General features: G+C 44.7%; 1 protein-coding gene across 3 annotated transcripts in view; it reads right to left on the bottom strand.

The window, feature by feature from the left end:
• Positions 1 to 7,746: 7,746 nt before the first annotated feature.
• LOC105893354 (TSC22 domain family protein 1-like) overlaps positions 7,747 to 21,152 on the bottom strand; it is a 34,361-nt gene continuing 20,955 nt past the window's right edge. The window contains exons 1-3 of one of the 3 annotated variants that reach the window (XM_031558128.2): positions 16,325 to 16,858; positions 11,186 to 11,237; positions 7,747 to 9,650 (exon numbers count right to left, since the gene is read on the bottom strand). In XM_031558128.2, coding sequence (XP_031413988.1) covers positions 9,378 to 9,650; positions 11,186 to 11,237; positions 16,325 to 16,416 — 417 coding nt within the window. In that variant the 5' untranslated portion in view covers positions 16,417 to 16,858 and the 3' untranslated portion in view covers positions 7,747 to 9,377. The other 2 variants (XM_012819758.3, XM_031558127.2) reach the window with 2 other exon arrangements.

Genomic DNA, 21,152 nt, shown 5'->3' with positions numbered 1-21,152 from the left:
GTCTTGCTGCTTAATTTGCAGAGGAGAGGACCGTGAAGAGCAATTTGCAGAATTTGACCAAAAAGTGTATATGATGAGAATCGCAGACTGCACCTTTAAGAAAGTAGGCTTAACAATCCCTGGCAACAGAGTGAAATGAAGTGTAAATGCCATCGTAATGGTCCATGACATCAGCAGCAGTGGGGAAACTATCCCAATAAAGCCTCCTTGCCCCCCCCCCCCCCACCACCAAAAAAAAGATGTTTCCGAGCCTCTGATGTCTCCCCCATGCAGTGGCCCCCACCGCGCCGCACATCACTGACAGGCCCATAAAGCCGGCCATAAATTTCACTGAGGCATCAAAAGACCACACGTTTTAGTGTGTGTGTGTGAGAGAGAGGTGCACCCTCCGTTCTCACATAGAATCAGCTTTAGGTTACAGAACGTGCTGTTTCTGTACAAAACGCCTTTTCTTGGAGCCTCAAGGAGCACAGGGGAAAAGCTTCACTCACACTACTCAAACCCAAGGTGCCTAACAGACCCGACGGGGAACAAAGCTGAAGGACTTAAAAGGCTGACATTGGTCTTTTATTCCCCAGACACATCATTTGTTTACTTGCACCTCACTACATTTTGGGAGGTGCTATGATAAATAGTGCCATGACTGTAATCCGGACTTTCTGTATCTTAATGTAGGTAGCCTACGGAAGAAAATGCTCTAGAGATCAACTGTATGTAATATTGTATATTGTGGTGTTATAGATTTCATATCAGTATGAATCCCAGATATACCCATACTAGTATAAAGTGCAGTATGCACATTAGTGTGTAATAATAATCTCGTGTTTGTAAACTGTAGTCACTGGGCCCTGCTGTGATCCCCAAGTGCCAGTCTCACCACAGCATGAATCTGGGGCGCTCAATCTGCTCTTCAATTACTTCAGTGGACAAACTGACCTCTTCTCAGGCCAGGTTTTAGCAGTGGTGACACACACACACACACACACACACACATACGCCATGTCGATGCACACTCTTCCAGGGGAGTCCAGATCAGTCAGGAGGCGCAGGGAGGACTGGGGATCCCAATCAAATCCACAGATGGGATTTCACGCTGCTCAGATTAGCAGTCTGGATCATCCCCTCGCAGCCGACACACACTGGTGTCACACAGCACACTCCCTGAGTGAGTGGGAGAGGGTGTGTAGAGTGGGAGCGCTGGAAAAAGGGCCGCTGTGTGTTGTGTGTGTGTGTGTGTGTGTGTGTGTGTGTGTGTGTGTTGTGTGTGTGTGTGTGTGTGTAATTCAGAGAGCGCAGAGAGTCTGTGACTGCCAGTAACACAGTGTGACTCATTTGCTATTTGAGAATTCTCAGGATAAGGTTAGCAATCAGATTTGTTTGCCTCAGAAGGACCAGGTGTAAATGCACTCTACTGCGTACACCAACATGAATCACATTCGTAGAACCACCCACATAAACGCACACACACACACACACACACACGCAAACCCATCTGGAAGTGTCACATAAGAAGTGCATATTTACTGTTTATCATAAAATGGTCTAACATGGTGAAAACAACAGAGAATAAGCCAAGCACACACAGCAGTCAGACTCACCTAGTCTGACTAGCCCCATAGAGTGGCACTGACCATCTGATTGTGTTCACAAAGATGGCAGCACCGTTCTCCATCATCTCATCTCTTGTGAGACAGGCCTGATGTCAGTCACAGGGGAGTTTCAGCATTCCCAGAATCCGTCCACCAGGTAACAAAGGTTTGTTTACCAAGCCAGTTGTCATGTGGCATATTACACCCACACAGCAATTTCCCCACACAACAAAGACATAATAATAATAATTATTATAAATAATAATAATAATAAAGTAGAGCTTTGAAAATGTATTTCAAAATAAGCCATTCAACTGCAGTGGTTTGCGGTTGGTTGTTTTGCATCGGTCAGTCAGTCCACAGGGTCTTCAGTCTAAAGAATGTAGTCCTTGGACAAGTTCACATGCATTGTGTGCCAAAACAGGGCAAACTTGTATGTTACGGTTGGACCTTGGACTCCAAGCACACCCCACACAATCACTGCATTATGTATGATGTAAGAGTATTTAATCATCCTTCTGCTTTGATGGTATTGCTCTTCTACCAAACAAACAAAAAAGAAAAAGAAAAGAAAAAAGGTGTCCTTTAAAAGTCATTGATAACTGTCAGCACATAGCGGCAGACGTAGTGGAACACATACCTCCTGTGCAGGTACAGTCAGCAGTTCTGTCTGCATATGTTTTACCCTTCAAACTGCTGAACTAAGTCCCCAGCTGTGCTTGATTGTAGGTCACAACAGGCTGACAGGCAGACACACAGACAGTCAGGGGGGAACTGGGCGAATTGGTGGGGAGGGGAGCAGGGCGACTGGGATTGTTTGACCTACCCCAATTGAGACAAGACATATTTTCAGTGACATCCCCCAGAAAAAGGTTCCCTGCTGTGGGAAAACACCACCCCTCTCCCTCCCCCTTAGAAGCTAGTCTAAAAAACGTTAGAATCTTTTGGTTGTTCAATTTTGTAGCAGAGAAACCACCTCCCTTCAATCATTAACTAGCTGCATTTCTGAAACAAAATAAAAATAACCTGAATCCCCAGATTGATTTGTCTATCAAGGTCACAACCTAGTAATTTATGTTTTTCCTTGTGGCTCTTGGAATGGAGAGCTCTGCGCGGCCCTCACTCTAATAGTCCTGATTCGATCCTGTGAGTTATGGAGAAGTGTTATGAGGCCAGACATGTTATTGAGTCTGCAGCGTATAATTAAATGTCCTCTCAGACGTCTGTGATGTCAGACTGTAAGTAGCCCGAGCGTTTGTGTCTGTATGTGTGTCTGGGGTTGGGGGGCGGTGTGTGTGTATGTGGGGCGGTGTGCGTGTGTGTGGGGTGGGGTGTGTGCGTGTGTGTGGGGTGGGGTGTGTGCGTGTGTGTGGGGTGGGGTGTGTGCGTGTGTGTGGGGTGGGGTGTGTGTGTGTGTTGGGTGGGGTGTGGTGGGTGGCTGGGTGCTGACATTTGTGAGTCTCTTGAGGCCTGGTATTTCAGTGATCACATCAAATTAATATTTCAGTTACTTCTTTTAGAGTGATCTTCACATTTCCAAAAGACTTACAAGACATACATTGGTTAAATCAAACCTCTCCATGAAAACACAGCTCAATGATCATGTCCCCGCAAAGATTAGAGACAAAAACCATGACACTTTTAAATCTGCTTTTAAAGGTTAATGACACTAAACAAAGGCTACATTTGGATATTTAATTCGTCCTTGCGTGTTGGAGACGCTCTCTGCTCATACATTCTGTAAATGTTTATTCACATTTATTTATGTGACAGATTTCCTGTTTACTGACGCACTGGAGCTCTGCTTGGGAGATCTGACAAGCTATTTCTCCTTGGAGCCGTCCGCTGCGAAGTAAACAGGAAGACCTGGATAAGTCCTTAGAAAAGCTCTCTGTGTGTTCAGCTCACAGTGGCTTATGTCTGTAACTCACATACCGGCAACGACTCTGTTAAAAATTAACCCACGGTCAATGCACATCTCCTTTATCTTAAGTGTTGGAAGGGTTACGTTTAAAATGTGTTCCACTACAGATTACTGAATGCATGTCCTAAATTGTCATATTCCATTAGAGAACTCAAGGTGAGTAACATATTCGAAATGCTTAGGATTACGTCAGCATTGTCTGACATTTTATTAGCTGTGGATGAAACAGTTATGTCAGACATTGAGTTTGTAAGGTCCACCACAGTAAGGATAGAGATATTATTATTAATATGTGCCAATTATAACAGGCCTATCCCTATGTGTCCATTAAATATTATTAACATCATTTGTATCAAAGAACCTATCAACCTATCAAAGAACAGCAATGTTTTGTCTGCACATACATTTCTACAAAACAAACAATGCCCATAATATATAAATAAATAAATACATTAATAAACTTAATTGAAAAGGGACATACCTTTTTGTAGAACACTGTGTCAAGAAATCTGGACCCATGAGTGGCATACAACTTGCTGGCTGGATTTATTGGCCTACAACATGATTAACTGATTTCACATTCCCAACACAAACTGGAGAGGTTTTTATTTAGGCTATTATTAGAGAATGTATCAGAACCTGAACAGCTTTTACACAATATAGGCTGACCTCTAACCTAACAAATCAGACTTAATTTAAAAACATGTTTTGGCAAGAAATAATACAGTGAGCATCTTTCTAATTTCCTTAAAAAGGCAAACAGACTTGCTTGCTTTGAACACGCAACTCAGTCAGCAAGAATAAAATGTTACAAAGAGGTTTAGTTAAGAGTGCGGGGACCAGGCAAGTGATAGAAACACAGAGCATTGACTGTGGCAGTTTCCTCCTCGCGGACCAGTGTTGGTTTGAGAAACGCTGAGTTAAGAAAATATTTGAGTAGCCTCTAATGACGATTAAAAAAGTAATCCCTTCGAGTGTTAGCCTACTGTATGCTGATTACCACCGATTTAAATTGTTGCCTAACTATATCTGAATACAGTTCCTCGTATGCTGTATTCTAAATATTTAAACATTTATTCCGTTACTCCCAAATACTATATATTTCCTTGCAGTGGGCGAGAAACTTAAATGCTCTTGTAAGGGAAAATGTTACCCCCAGGATGCTGCGCTTGTCTGATGATCGTCGTTTGGCACTACCGCCTGTGCAAGCATGGCAAAGACTGTTCTCATTCGTAGCTCCACGTTGGTTGCCCTTACAGCAGTTACATTCCTGCACTTTTTCTTCTTCTAATTCTTATGTAAAATAGTATTTATTGTTACACAATACCAGCTCGTAGCTTGAATTTTCTCTCCCTTGCACGTAACTTTGGACAAAAGCGTCTGCTAAATGACTAAATGTAAACAGCTTTGCAGAAGGCCATCAGCCTGTCTCGCACATGGCACAGAAACCCCGAGTTAATTTACCTGTAGCACTTCAGTTGGGAAAGTAGATGTAAAGCCAATGAGAAATGTTTTCCTTTTATGCTGGTGTGATGTAACCCTTAAAGCAGATGTTTTCCACCCTTTTTTGCAGGTCTTAACTCAACTTAACTCAACTTAACTTAAATCTGATATTCTCCCCCAAAAAGGAGGACAGATCAGGCAAGTCGTTTCTGCGTCCCCTGGCCTATACAACATCTCATGCTTGCGGAGATATGGGTTTCAAATAGGGATGCACTGATACCGATACCAGTATCGGTGCCGATACTTCGTTAAAATACTCGTACTCGTACTCGTTTTGAATTGCCGATACCAAGCACCGATACCACTCATCAGTATTTCACTGCATCAAACTGGCCGGGCTATGCTGACACAAAATGTGATTTATTGTCCTACCTGTCCTACCACTCTCTGCCAGACTAGTAAGTAGCGTATTTGCCGTCTTGTGTTGCATTTGCTTGATGTTTGACTGTGTTAGGAAAGTTTGTCATAGTGTCAAAGTATTTCAGTATACAGGTTTCGCTAAATTTAGCTGCTAGCATCTCGTTAGCGATTAGCAATTCCGTTATGCTGCCTTAACGGCGATTTGGGCTAATTTTAAGATAAATGACGACGACAGGAGTAAGGCACAGTGTAAGATCTGCACTGCTACGGTGTCGAGGGGCGGAAAGGAAAGTACTTTGTTTAACACAAGCAATTTGATTAAACTCCTGAAGACACCATAGTGCTAAGTACACAGAGTTCACTGATGCTAGTGGCGCAAGACCGAAGTAACCAATCTTAACTGACGTCTTGCAAAAGAAAAAAACGCGCACGCACACACAGAGAGAGAGAGGTAGAGAGAAAGACTGTGCCACATAGGTTAAGTGATTGTTTGTGTACTTGAGCAGGAGATTCTTCTGATCCTTTTGTAACTGAAATGTGCTCTTGTGCTAATCCAGTAATAGTTCTGTTCACTTTTTGTTAAGCAGACTGTGTTGTTAACTATGCAGCAAATTGAATTGCCTTTATCAGGTTATATTTGCATTTTGTCTAATATGATGATATTGTCTGTTTGAAGGCTTTTTTTGTGTGTTAAAACCAGAAAGCTCTGTTTATTTTTGGCTTGGGATAGCCTTCTGTTAATTTTGTACAATAGGCTTGACATAATCTGCAGAGGATAAAATAAAATCTGCCTCCAAATTAATTGCACTTTCATGGAGACCAAATCTAAGAAGTATCGGTATCGGTACTCGGTATCGGCAAGTACACAAATAAAAATACTCGTACTCGTATCGGTTTGTAAAAAAGTGGTATCGGTGCATCCCTAGTTTCAAATATCAGCTTTTGGTGGACTTCTGCGGACACGTTCTCCGCACGGTGCAGATGACGCAAAATTCGCCATCCGCACGGTCCGTACTTTCGTGCTGCAGCATAATGTTGTGGCCCTACGGACATTCACTGCGCATCTGCAAAACTGAGCGTGCAGTAGTGTGCATGCGCTCAGTACAATAAGGTTGTAGTGCGCACGCGCTCGGCTTGTTGGTATCCGTTTGTCCGCAACAGCCCAAAAACGAGTGAACTTGGCCCTCTGCTTAGCATGCAGCAGCATGTCCCCATTCAGCCATAGGGTTAATGGAGGTTCGGGGGGGAAAATGGAGAGGGAAGCAGACCCAGCACAGTATGGATTCCCTATACAAAGTTACGCAACAAGAGAAGCAATAACAAGAGTTATGCCTACTTTACCTGAATAGATACTGTGTGTTATTGTAACTGTATGTAATATAATTGTGTATTACTTTACATTAACATTAGGGGCACGATATGTCAAGTATATTTTTGATAATTGTAAAAATCTGTTTTATTTGAGGCCTCACCCTGCTTTCAGGAAGATCCTTTGTATCCACTATTTGTCCTTTTTCAAATCTGCCATTGGAACCCGTCGGCTCAATACTTTTATCCATCAGTAACTTTGGCACGTGGAGCACCTGATGCAGGTGTAATGTTCTGTTCCTTGATGACGCCATGGAAGGGATTTGTGAAAGCTATGTGCACCCTCGGAGCCGGATTAGCAGTCAAAGCTCAGAAGTCAGACGTCTCGCCAGCTCAATGTGGCCTAGGCCTGTTTTAGCACGGGATCATGTATTTAGGGAAAAATGTGTAACTTTTTCTTCTAAAGCAAAAACAAAGGAGAATACATGACCAATGTTTGGCCACATTAACTGCACATGAAGGGCACAGTATCCCTAGAAGGCATTGGCACAATGTTTGGATACGACTTACAATCCTACAGAAGACTAGGTCACCTTATGCTTAACGTTTACAGAGAATTCTGCATAGAGTTCAGTGAAGAGTCAGGCTGATGACAGTGTATAAACTATCCCTATAGATTAGGCTACTGGAATCAATCCTCTTAATAAAACCCATCTCCATTAGTGTCTATGTTAAGGCATAGGGAAAATATAAAATATATGTAGATGTATGTGTGTGTATAGGTGCACAAAATGAATGCATACAGGCCGTTTCTATCAGTATTATGCAGTGGTTAAATCGAGTCATCCATTGTCAGTTACCCTACTGGCAAACCAGTTTGAGGCGGGATAATCCCAGCATGTATTAACACGTGAGGGCCACAGGGGGCGGGGCAATCGGGGGTGTGGAGAACACTGTCCAATCAAAGCACTGCAGTGATGTGACTCGCATTTACCACATCAACCATCAACACTACACCAACTATGAATGGGAAGAAAGGGAGAAGAGATCACAGGAGATTCCTTTTTGAGTTTATTTTCATTTTATTAAAGTCGAGGTGCAACTGTTTAGTGCAATTGTATTACGTCACATTTCTGGTGTGGTTGGGGGGGGGGGGGCATAACATGCACGAAATATTGAGGTCTGACAAGATGCGTAATCACTTCGGAGATCTGTGTAGCGTTGAGTATCGAGATAAATTGGTTTGCAGTACATCCAGAGTGCTTGAAGCAGTAAGGCAGTACATATTCTTTCTTGCATGGATTCCCACACATAATAACTTATGTGAACAACTGTGTTGAGGACCAGTGCAAAAGTAATTCCTGTTGTCGTCAGTGAAAGTCCGTTTTGTGTGCTGCGTCGTCGCAGTCATGTTGTGCTCCGTTATTCCCCATGATCAACTGTACAGGTATCTGTCCAATCCATAGAGTGTGGAAGTCTTTTTCTTCTCCTGCTATTCACGCTCTTGCAGACCACATACAATTATTACACACCAAAAATACATACAAATCTCACTAGCACTGTTAGTGAAACACCCTCCCCACCCATACATTTCACCTCAAAGTGTGCGGGCGCCCCCACATTTCAATCCCCTCTTAGATCCCTGTTTAAGAGTATGAGTGTCTTGACTTCACAGGGAAGGAATGACAATATCAAAGTTGCAACACTGAAGCATAACTATGCAAGGTTAACGCCACCCCCCATTGGGGAAATTGATGTCTAAGGTGAGTGGAGTTTTTGTTTGTTTTTGTTTGTTTAAAAAAAAAAAGTAACTATGGTTCTGCACCCAACTGAACCACCCCCCATTCCAGATGGGCGTCTTAAACTAAATGGTCCTTGATTTGCACGTCTTCTCTCATTTTCTGGGTTAGTCTCCTACAAGAAAGTGCTTGTCCTTTTATTAAACACAGCTAGGAAAAATTAACATTAACAAAAACTAAACAAAAGGAAAACATAACACTATAAAAAATGGAAGGGCAAATGTGGCAACAACAGCACAATTTCCAGAGTCACTGTTGAGAGCGTCAACGTCATTTTTTTCTCTCGTCTTTTCTCTTTGTTTTCAGGAACACAAAAAAAAGCCCCTTTCACATGCGAGCTGTGATTTTTTTTTTCTCCTGCACCCAGCCCAGATTCAGTGGGGGATTGTTCGTCTCGGACTCTCCCGAGCCCCCACCCAGCATCTGTGGCTACTGGCTCAGTCGGCATGCAGTCACGTCGCCGTCACTGATTGTCAGAGGCAAATAAAGCTCCTGAATGTAGAGCACCGACGCAGCCAAGTCGACAGCTCTGACGATTAAATATGTGCAAAGAAACAAACAAAAAAAAGACATAATGGGAAAAAAAAAAGTCAACAAAAAATGTACATTGACCAATAATCAATAAAAAAAAAAAAAGAACAGCCAGTTTGCGTCCGATTTCCACGACCAGCTAGCCCTCCTCCTCTGTCCTCTGTGATTGTGGCACATCTCGTATGTTTAAAAAGTTGAGTCAGTTCACAGTATAGTGTAGGATTTTTGTGTGTATCTCTTCCAATGGATGTCCGCCATTCCATCCAAGCAACTTCACCCTCCTACTCCCCTCCTGGTCTTGGTCTTGGTCTTCCTCCTCCCCCTCCTCCTCCTCCTCATCTCTTCTCTCTCATGGGGCCAGAGTTAGGCGCTAGGGCCTGTGCCCTGGTTGGGGGGTGGGAGGTTCTGTGCGGGGGCCTGAGGCCCTCCCAGGACCCCAGGTTGGGTGGCCGAGGTGGGGGAGCCTGTCTGCACCTGCGCCTGGAACTGGGCCAGCTGCTCAGGGCTGGCCAGGTTCTTCAGCAAGTTGTTCTCCTGCTCCAACTGGGAGTTCCTGTCGATGAGCTCCTTGATCTGCTCCTTGAGCACCTCGACTTCCTCCCGCACTGCGTACATCAGGTGACTCTTTACCAGGTCCTGATTCGGAGAGAGAGAGAGAGAGAGAGAATAAAGAGAGCATTAAATATACATTATAATAATTTATACTCCAAGAGACAAAAAATACTCTTTTCTGATTGGCTGGCAGGTGTCCCAATATTTGTTATGGGACACCAATGAAGTAGATCAGGTAAAACAGTTTCAGTCCCAATCTATATCAATGCTCTTGAAACTTTGAATGGTAAATATAACAACCGTAGTAACTAACGTTTGATTGAAAGGCTATTGAATGAACAAAATAAACGTATTCTCTCAATTTTCCAAGTAGTGTAAAAGCAATTAATTCCATGGTTAAATAACATGTTATCTGGAAAACTAGCAAGCACAGAATCTGTAACAGCTAGCAAGCTAAAGGATTCGGGCTTAGCAACAATAGAATCAATTGTAACTTAGCGGAAGAAACTTCAGTTTTTTGCCTCAACCTCATCCAACTGTCTTTTTAAACGTCTTTTTAAACATTCAAAGCAACTCCAGCAGTAGCCCATTATACAACAGCACTGAGCCCACCCTCCTCCAAAAATTATCAAAATTTCAAACATAAGATAACATAACATCAAGACTTAATACTGTGCCAATATTGTGGGCAGTGCACCAATGTCAGAAGTTTACAAATACCCTGGGAGGTTGGTGTGGTGTGTTATGGGGAGGTAAAATGTGTAGAGGCATTTGGATGCTGTGCAATCTGTGCATCTCTTTTCACTGAGACTCTGCCGGCAGGAGAGTCAAACAAGAACAAAATGTTCCTGCTTCCACGGGGAGGAGCCTATCCACTGCCAAGTTATTTATACCGGGTCCGTCTACAGTATGGCGCTCACTTTGCCTAGCAACAGCAGCCAACGAACACGCACAGACGCTCAGTCTCAAGTCCAACAACAATAAAACTGTTCCAAGAACTTCGCCAAACTTCACTGAAAGGTTCTTTTTCTTCATAATTCACATGATAATTCTGGCTAGATCACTAAACTGAAGACATTCTAGCGCGTAAAAGACTAATCCCAAATCTACGGGTCAAACACCTGTCTGGTGGTACAAAGGCTGTGCAACATCTACTGATATTACAACGGCTTGCATGGTAGGCTACCTTGCATATCAGCAAAAATCAAACGAAACCGAAACCATTTGAGCCTATTGTAAAAGTAATCACGTGTGTTACAGTAAGTCAACGGAGAACATTCAAAAAGATGTAGGCCTACATAAAGCTAAGACCTCTCTAGGCACAGATGATCAGTCACTTAAGATTTGTTTAGTACACCCAGACAGATCCAGCCATACAAAAATAGACCTCGAAAAGATCCAGACTAACACATTAACACCGAGTACCATAGATCTAGTTGGTGTTATGCACCGTACAATTACGTAATGCTGGCAGTAAACACACAGATAAATCTGTGGCGATTTGTAGTAGACTGAGCGCGCATGGAGCTACATAAGCATCCTAAACCCAAGACTAAATGAAAAAGATAAGAAGAAAGATCAGAGAAATAAATTCTGGTGAATGTTGAACAGGCACTTACCATGGCTTGCTCGATTTTATTGTCTATGGCCACCACACTGGCACCCGAAGAACTGTAGGGAGAAAAGAAACAAGGGACGAATTAATGCATATTCTCTGGGCTCATAATGTTCATTCATTCTCATCCAATCCCCGCATTTTCAGTGAGCGATGTCTCATTGAATTTGCCTACACCATTGCATAACTCCATAAGGGGTATTTTTCTCTCTGTCAAGAAAAAGAAATAATAAATCAGCCGCTTGACATAGAAGACCAAGAAGCTGACATAGGTGAAAAATATATGGAACAAATAATCCGACGTATTCCTCATAGTTTTGCGGGATATTTTCAGTCAATCAAGAGTAAGATCAACAAACCGCTAAACATAGACGATCCCGAAAAAGCTTGAATAGGGGGACATTTCAAAGAAATAATCTATGGTATAGAAAATGAAACCGCTTGTCTGCAGCGCAATTTAGGGTTTTTCCACTTAATAGCGTTATGCCCAGGCTACTGAGGCAGCCATTGGGTGATATTGGCACGTCTATGACAAATGCACCAGTCGTGCTGGCAGACAACAATGATACAGCCCTTTTACGCTGGAGTTTACTCAAACTGAAAATAAGAGCTTTCCTGACGAGCATCGTATTGAATAAATGTAAACTACACATCTTGTGAAAACCGATGACTGGTTCATTCATTCATTCAAAAGTGACCACAAACTGGAACCGTATGCTGTGTTGCTATTTGCAGTACAAATGCTTTCTAGTGAGATACATGTATATTTACCTATTGTCAAGTCTGACGGGTGAGGAATTTTCAGTGCCCAGAACAGACGACAAAAGCGATATAGAAAAATTCCGCAACTGGCAAACACTAAGGTCCATCGCCACCGTGTAACATGGAGCATTCATTGTATTCCACCCATGAGTAGAAAAAACACCCGCGTGTAAAAATAGATCAAGAATACAAAATCATTATTCACATTCTTTAAAAAAAGGGGTAGTGCATCAGCCGCTGGGGCGAAATTACAATGGAGAGCAGAGAGGCTCGGCACATCAGAGCGGCAATGACAAGAGTCCGGGACTCTATGCTCTGCTTCACTGCAAGTCTGCGGACTCCCGAACATTTGCATAATTTATTCAAACATAACAGCAGACAGGGAAGCGCCATTGGCTGTGAAGTTAGACTACTTGACTAATCTATATGGGTGACGCCCCCACCAGGCAGCTGCCCAAGGCATTCAGTTTAATAGCCTACATTCAAACTGCCCATCACGAAACTGGGGAGAACTGGACGGAATGCGTGACTTCCACTGTTTGCAAATGAAGACATTTCAACACCCGTATTTTTCTCACGCTTAAACTAATAATAGGAAACTACGACATTCATGACCGACCGGCAAATACACTGCAAGAATACTGGATGATTACAATTAAAATAAAAAAATAATACCTTTGGAAATATATATTGATTAAAGGCTGATATTCGAGTATACTGCATTATAATCTAGCGAGAATACGGTGTTTCCTGGGGATAAAAGTGATTTTATTCGTGCAGGTGTAAGGCAGGCACTGTGGTTTATGTAAGCGTCCTGAAAACAAAACGCCCTCTGGCGGTTGTTCTTATAAGTTCAATGCCGTCACTGACAGTGATGTAGCCTATGTTCACCTACTTACATTTCTGAGGAACAGCTCACTTGCCAAACTCGAACGGTCATCCCATAAAAAAACACCCATAAACTTTTGGCGAGAATACATTAGCACAGAACCGATAAAATGGTAAAGATGTGTTCAACATCTGTGAGTCTGTGTGAAACGACATGCTATACATCGGTGACGGAGCATTATTTACGCTTCGAGTCAGAAAGGGACACACTGTTCTATAGTTGTGTTACTGATACATGACCCTATGCACGTTATTGACAGGGGTAAATCACGTTTCCTTTGTTCTCAACGACAAACTGAGGGCTTGCAGTTTATTATTTGTCTTGAGAAATAAAATTCACTCGCTCGATTCACTGGGGACATCCTTACTTCTGCCTATCTCCTCAACTTCACTCATTCATTTACAGAATAATTACCTCCTCACAAATCACGCCACTCTGGTTCGGTCAGCGGAACACAATTAGGGCACAGCAGCGCTGTTTACGCAGTTAAGGTAATTTAGCGAATCCCATTGGACCGCTCACCTTCCACAAGCGATCATGAAGGATTAGGCACATCACCGATGCTCATTGGTTGCCTTACGTGGGTCAACCAATCCTTACGACCCCCGTAGGATAAAGTTTTAATATCAGTCCTATTAAAGTACATTGTGTAAGCGGATTTTGACTAATAAGAAGCTACTGGTAATCTAGAGTGGTAATTAAAACTAGAAAAAAAATGGTTCCCTGCCCAATAAATACATCTTGTGCTTCATATAAAGTACAACCAAAAAAACAGCGTGTGTTGAAAGCTGCACACACAGGAATGATGGCAGGATATATGTAAAGGTCAAATCTAGTTTATATATCTGTGTGCATACATTGTTTGTTCCTGCTGATTACAGTGTGGTGTGAGGATTACAACACTCATGCATGTAGTAAAAGAAAAGGCCTTCTGGCACCCAGATGACAGATTGAGCTGGCCCAGTGACCACTGGAAGTGGGACTGGTCATACAAAATGCAAGACCTGAATCATATCTCCTCTAGTGGATGGCAAATACTGAGGAGATTAGGGGAGAGTTATTTCCTCCTCTGGTGTGGGCAGGTCTCTGTGTACATCTCAACAAAGGGGCCCATTAACTCTACCAGCACAGGAAAGGATTCCTCAAGTCCTGACGGTGAGGACAGACTGCTTCCTGTCAACTCATGATAGAGACCCACTGAAGCATCTTCTAGGAAGATATTACTGTGGTATTACAATGGTCAGTGAAGGCAATTCACCAGATTGACAGACTGGTATTGCACAAAGAGGTTTGGAAAAAATCTGTCATCACTGTGGTTTAAGTAGATTATGTCATCTAGATCGTTATGAGTGAAGACTTAACTCTAAGGGGAAGCACTGATCAAACGCTGTTCGTTTTTGGCTTAAGAGGGTCAGAAAGACGACATCATTTGTTTGGACACACAGCTAATCTTGTTGGGCTTAGTAAACGCCCAAAAGAGGGGCCAGCGCTGAGTGGCTGATAAATGGGTTGGCATTTCAATCAGCGCTCTCTGTGTTGCAGACCACGGCATAATACGCAGGCAGGTTTGAGGGGGAAGAGGCAGGTTTGCTGAGTGCGACAAAAAGGGACGCAGCCCCTCCAGAAAGACAGATTTGACCCAACAGGAAATTGTGCTGAGACAAGGTGTAGAAAAGTTTAGAGCCCTGCTCCAAGAGTGCTGGAGTAACTGTTGGAGAGAAGCTCTTGTACACAGGTGTTATTTTCTAGAGATATAATGGTGGTGATCAGCCATGGAAGAGGTAGGGAACGTGGAGAGGCACCTGCTTGGGTGGCTACTGCACGTGTGTGTTCATACATATGTGTGATGTCTCTCCAGATATAATGGTTGTGATTCAGGCAAGCAGTACTGAACGTGAAGAGGTATCAACTAGGGTAGCCCTTCCATGTGCGTCAGAGTGTGTGTTTGTGTGTGTGTGTGTGTGTGTTTGTGTGTGTGTACACATAAACATATGTATGAGGACATCTCTACAGGCCAGGGCAGCTCATTATAGGTGTTCTTCACATAAATAGATGACTCATCCCAATCAAATTAAACACTGCAGGCTAAGCCTCTCAACGAGCTCCTGTTGTTCAGTAGCACAGGAGAGCATCTTGGGACGCTCCAACACATCTATATATATACACACACACAGACTCCTGCAGCACACACATGTGGAGAGCTGCACACTGTGGCGTTTGGCTGCGGAGTGTGTTCTTCCATGGGTTGGGTTTGTTTGAACAGGGACTAGATTTGACAGGAATCAAGCTGGGTTCATTCAGAAGATCTCCTCATGAAGCTCATCAGTGAGAATCGATGGGCGGCTGATGAGGAGGAACTGGAGTTCATGGTCAGTTGCATATCTGCCATGCTTTCAAAGCCTGGTGTTTTTGTTTGGTTCTTTTAAAAAAAAAAAAATGGGGAGAAAGAAAAACACACAAAAAAAAAAAGATAACAAGCTCCAGACTGAAGGATGTGAATTGATGGGGGTTGTGTGCATGATGTAGGCTGGACATTGACTAGTCTGGTCTGATCCTGACGTGGTTTGAGAGACTTGCGACGTCACCGCCCGGGGCATCCATTCCGACTCAGAGCTCAAAAACACAACCCTTTGCCTAAACTTGTTATTGGTTGGGTCAAAGGTTAAGACAGAGGGGTCAAGGGAAGACACAATGATGTGAACTCGCTTTTGAAATCTGAGCAGATTGTTTTTGTTAAAGGATGGTGTGAGACACCAACCCATTGTGGCGCTGAGAAACGATCCTTTCACTCTTTCAAGCTCGGTGAAAGCGTGTATTAATTTGACCACGTTGTTTAAAAAAAAAAATTGCAAATTGCACAAACGAGCCATTTTACCTCCATTCAAAACTCACCCATCCCACCCACTTTCACACAAACTTTGACATTTCATAAATCTGAACACACATGCTTGCAGCTTGAACCTTCTCATGCATGCTCAATTCAAACAGCCAGTTTAGCCTCTGGTGAGGGCAGGTAGCACACCTCTCTCAATGGGGGATTTACAGCGTTCACACCCAAGTAATTAGCAGCACTGCACTGAACCAAGGTGCTCTGTAGATTTACCTGTGGAAAAGGAAACGCGCCACTGGGCAACTACCACTAACAGAACAAAGGCACATGAGAATATGATGTTTACCCTAGCTGTAGATCACCACGTGACAACATCAAACCCCCAACTCAAAATACACACACACACAGAGAGAGAGAGAGAGAGAGAGAGAGCGAAAGAAAAACAACAGTTTAGCCTGACAGGTGAGATGTAATCTTAGACCTTTCAACCTACGCCCCTCCGATGAACTTGCTCAAGCTTGCACAAACTTCTCTACCAATATCACCACCTAACCACTCGTTCATTCATTTGTACATCATTCCTTCATTCTCTCTCCCTAGGCCAACTGTGGTCGGTGGCACGCAACAGCACACACGTGGAGGAGTATTTTTGTTTGTTTTACCTCATCAGCCGCTGCTCCAGCTCCCAGAAGAGCACCTTCATGGCCATGCTGTCCCTGTGGCCCCGGGTCTCCACCGGCTCCTTCTCTCTCATTGAGGTAGATGGCGGTTAGCGTTCCGACACCGAAAAACACCCACAGCCGCGGCGGCTATGGATCCGGCAGCTCTCGAACGGCTAACCACAACAACCCCCCACCCCCCTGCACCCTAAAGCCACCTAACGACCCTGCAACCCCTGGGCTGCACAGCAGTACGGTCCGTCTCACACACACACACACACACACACACACACACACACGCACACACTGACCTCCCCAAAAAAAAGAGAGTTCGGAAGGGGCGTGACACCAAAGGGGGTCCGACTCCTGTGCCCTGAGTAAGTGAGTGAGTGAGTGTGTGTGTGCGTGTGTGTGTGTCTGTGTGTATCTGTGTGTTGCCAATTGTGCTCCTACTGAGCCTCTGCTAAGCTTGTCACTCCCTGTTCAGTGAATGGGCAGGGCGAAAGGCGTGGGGCAAAGCCGTGACGTCACGGCCCAGGCAAGCCTCTCCGTCGGCACGGTTATGTAAACAGACAACAGAGATTACTGCACCCAGCCAATGAGGCGCTCCGATACGGACCACACACCCTTTAGAGGACCGCCTCCCTCTATCTGTCGCTCTGCGTCTGACTTCAGGAGGATCTCCAAATGGGTGCAGCCAGCCACCTCCCCAGCTGACTCCCTTATCTGCTCTTTGTTATTGTTGTTAGATGAGGAGAGGGGAATCCATTATACCTGTCACTCAGTCACTTCTCCAGAATCTGATCAGTAGACCCCTCATATGGGGATATGTTTGGCATCCTGCCTTTATATTTGGGGGCTGTCAAGAGGATGGGCTCATAACGAGATTTGATTAGTCTCAACGCCCCCCCTCTGCACCCCACATTCTCTTTCTCTCATTTCTCCCATTGTCTCTCCACTGATCCCATCTTTGTTTTCCCTGCGTCTCTCCTCCTCTGCTCTTAGGTATGGTTAAGAGCAAGCACTGCGCCCGCCCCATGTTCCTCCTGTCGCTACGCATCAGTGTAGGCCGATGCACAGCACGCTCACACTCACTTGCGCGCGCTTTCGCACGCACACACACACACACACACACACACCATAGCGCGCTGCCAAAGTACAACATGGCCGACCACACGTGCACACCCACGCATGGATGCAAAGATACAAAAACACGCTGCGGCACGCATGCGCGCCACGGGCACACTGACGCACACACAGGCTACTGGCCGGAGGCTGGCAAGACCCAACCGTTTACGGTACCGCAAACATTGAGGGGCGGGCCAAACCTTAAAAAACCCAAAACGCTCAGACTTGTGGTCAAACATTGCAGGATAAAAATACACACACGACAGACAAAAGCGCAACCTGAAATCCATCCACACAACAGGGAGAACGGGATGGAGCAAAGCTACGCAGGCGCCTGCAAGTTTGATGGCTGGTGCCTCTTATATAAACCCACAGTACTGATACGAATGGCACCAACAAATCTACGCTTGTTAATTTCAATAGCTTATTACTAATAATTACTTATTCAACGCTGGTTTTCTTTTTTTTTACATTAATATTATACAATTTACATTACATTTTTTAAGCAATGTTTAACTTCTAATGAAATTCTGAAATTCAAATCTAATATCAGGGTCAAAAGAAATAAAGCCATTACAAAAGAAACTTTTTTTTCAGTCATCCTACACAGGATTCGACTCAGCAACTTCATTCTATGGTCAAATGCCAATCATTCTAACTGGTATACAAATAATGGCCTCCCCCCTGTGGTGTAACACATTTGTCCCGTGGCTCAACATAGGAGCAAGGCTAGGGGCCTATGGAGAGGGGTCAGAGGTTAGCAGTGGGCCCTCGTTAGGTTTTGGGGGCCGAAAGGGGAAGCAACAGGGGGTCTGGGGGTCTGGTGATGAGGTGGGGGATTTAAAAAGGGAGAACAGCCACGAAAGTTGGCCATTTTATCGGTTGTTGCAGCCCCATGTTGGGTTACTGTAATGGAGGAGGCAAAGGTGTGATGGGTAGATGAACTGATGGAGTTGACACCAAGCGCACAGTTAAAGACGCCCCGGGGAGACTCGTGACGCAAATGATTTACACCACAATGTTCCGTCAACCAGGAGTGTTTTGAGGCACGGCTCCCAAACTGGGAAGTTGGCCGTTGGTCTGCCTCTGCCTCTGCCGCCTCTACTGTAAGTGCAGCTGTGGCCTCTCCATTGTTTCCCATCCTCTCATCCTCCCATCCTCTCATCCCTCGCCCTTCTCCGCCTCTCTTCCCGTCCATCGAGCAGATGCTTGGAGATGAGGAGCGCCGGGCGTAAACAGCTTACTGCTACGCCCTTTGCCAGAGCACCAATCACAGCTCGGGAGCAGATCCGTCCTCGTCTCGGCCAATGTCTAGCTGCCCAATCCCTCTTTTTCAGCCAATGGGAAGCGGGCGAGGCTGGAGGGTCAGGGCGAAGGGTAGTGGTGAGGGTGGGGGTTCTCGTGCCCCGCACGTAAACTACTGACCTAGTACATTTTGTACTTGTTTCATGTGTACTTTTGTGTGTTTGTGTGCGTGTGTGTGTGTGTGTGCGACTGAGTGTATGGATGTGTATGAGAGGGCACAGCGTGGGGTGGGGGGCTTTGTTGGATGTTCTTTGACTGCTGTACACATGGGATTTGCACAGATAACCCAGATATTATCTAACCATCACGGACAGACGGCAACATATAGGTGACAAAAACAAACGTGACAAACACAAACATGGCCACTTACAAAAGGCTGTGAATTACCACGACGGAGAATTTGTTGTTGAATTTTTAACGAGAGAAAAAACTAAATTAACACGTAGCTGTGAGTATGTTGATGTATGTGTGTGTGTGTGTGTGTTGGAGAAAGAGATGCGGGTTGGACAGTGATGTTGCTTGAGTGAGAGTGAGAGTGAGAAAAGAAGAAAATTGATAGAAAGCAAAAAAGAACAAACCTGTGTGGATGATTCATTGAGTGTGTGTAAAGATTAGGAACGTGTGTTATTGTCACGCATGGGACATAAATAGCTTAGCTATTTCTGGTGTGTGTGGGGTGTATGACAGTGGTGTGTGTGTGTGTGTGTGTGTGTGTGTGTGTTTTTTAGTACAGGAGGGGAGGGCAGAGCTAGAGATGGAGATGGAGAGAGAGAGGCTCAACCTTATATAACTTGCACTAAGCCATGATGACAGTTAGTCATGTGATATACTCAGAACCGCATTTCAAGACAAAGGTGTTGACACTTCAACATGTAAATGCATAGTATATGTGCAATGTTTACATCACTTAAGTGAACACAAACACAAGACAAACATCAACAAAAGTACACAAGGGTTTCTGAGTCTAAAATCCCAACTACTAACAAAGTAATAAGTGATCGCCTCTAAACGGACTCCACATTTTAGAATGGGATACAGCGCAGTGTGTACATCACAGTGCCTCACTGCGCCACGACTGACTCCATGTGACGCATCTCCTCCTCTTCCTCCTCCTCCATTTTGAGTCCTCCCTCCCACGCACCCCGCCCATTTACAGTAACCAGAACACAAAATGGCGGGACCGCAGACGCAAGCGCAGATTGCCCCCCGACACACACAACAACAGTGAACTACGCACACACGCGACCTGGTGCCCATTATGTAACCCCAGCGGAGGAAGTGACATCAGAGAGGCAGGGGGCGGCTGGGCGTGAATAACGCGACATGAAAAGCAACGCCCTAAAAGGTTCTTATAAAATGTGCGGAAAACGAACGAGTTCAGAAGCGGGAAAAAGGACGGTAAAGCCCGCGAAGAGGAGGAAGGTGGGAGGACCGAACAATAAGAACTAACGAAGGAAGACGTTTTTGTTCCCTCCGATGACTTTACCAATGGTGAACTATAAACTTTAACGGCGACTAAATTCGCCATGGTGTGAGGGTCCTCATCAAGGCAATGATGTGTGCTTCATTAACCAAGGGGTTGACAGGTGAGGCTTAAAACACCTCAAGAAACGCCTGAAACACAAGGCAAAAAATCATCTGTGAAAACAAACCCAAACTGTTTGCAAACTGTACAGATGAGTGTGTGTGTGTGTGTGAGAGTGTGTGTGTGCGCTTGTGTGTGTCTGCGCGACCCGAGTTTGACAGCACGCATAAGTAGGCTCAGTCGGCTTCCTAACAAAGAACGAGAAAGCACAAGCACAAGTTGTCCCTCTCTCTTTTCTTTTCTTCTCTCTCCCTCTCTCTCTCCCTCTCTCTCTCTGTGGTGGCCAGTGAAGTGTGAGTAAGTCTTCCGCTTGGCTTGTCCAGGCCGCCCAGGGCTCAGATCCTCCATTTGAGCCGCAGCCCTCCGCACGCTGCCTGCCTGCTGAGTTACGTAAAGCGGGTAGGGGTATGGGGCTCCGCACCGGGGTGCTGGTGTGTGTGTGTGTGTGTTTGAGTGTCTGTGCACACGAGTGTGTATGTGAGTGTGTGCGTGCGTGCATGCATGTATGTACAGTATGTATGAATGAATGTGTGTGTGTGTGTGTGTGTGTGTGTGTGTGTGTGTGTGTGTGTGTGTGTTTCTGTGTGCGTGCATGTGAGTGTGTGTGTGTGTGTTTCTGTGTGCGTGCATGTGAGTGTGTGTGTGTGTATGTGGGTCAGGGTGCGTGCGAGTGTGTGCGAGTGTGTGTGTGTGAGTGAGCGAATTTGCATGTATGCGCAGGCAAAGGGGTAGATTTAGGAGTGTCATTAAAGTTTAATGAAAAGAAGTCAAGAGCAGAAAACGAACGGCTCAGAAACTCAGAACTCACTCAAA

This window comes from Clupea harengus, chromosome 21, assembly GCF_900700415.2.
Source record: "Clupea harengus chromosome 21, Ch_v2.0.2, whole genome shotgun sequence".
Lineage (NCBI taxonomy): Eukaryota > Metazoa > Chordata > Actinopteri > Clupeiformes > Clupeidae > Clupea > Clupea harengus.
Note: the sequence above shows the minus strand (reverse complement) of the source record. Positions and strands in the feature narration are given on the sequence as shown.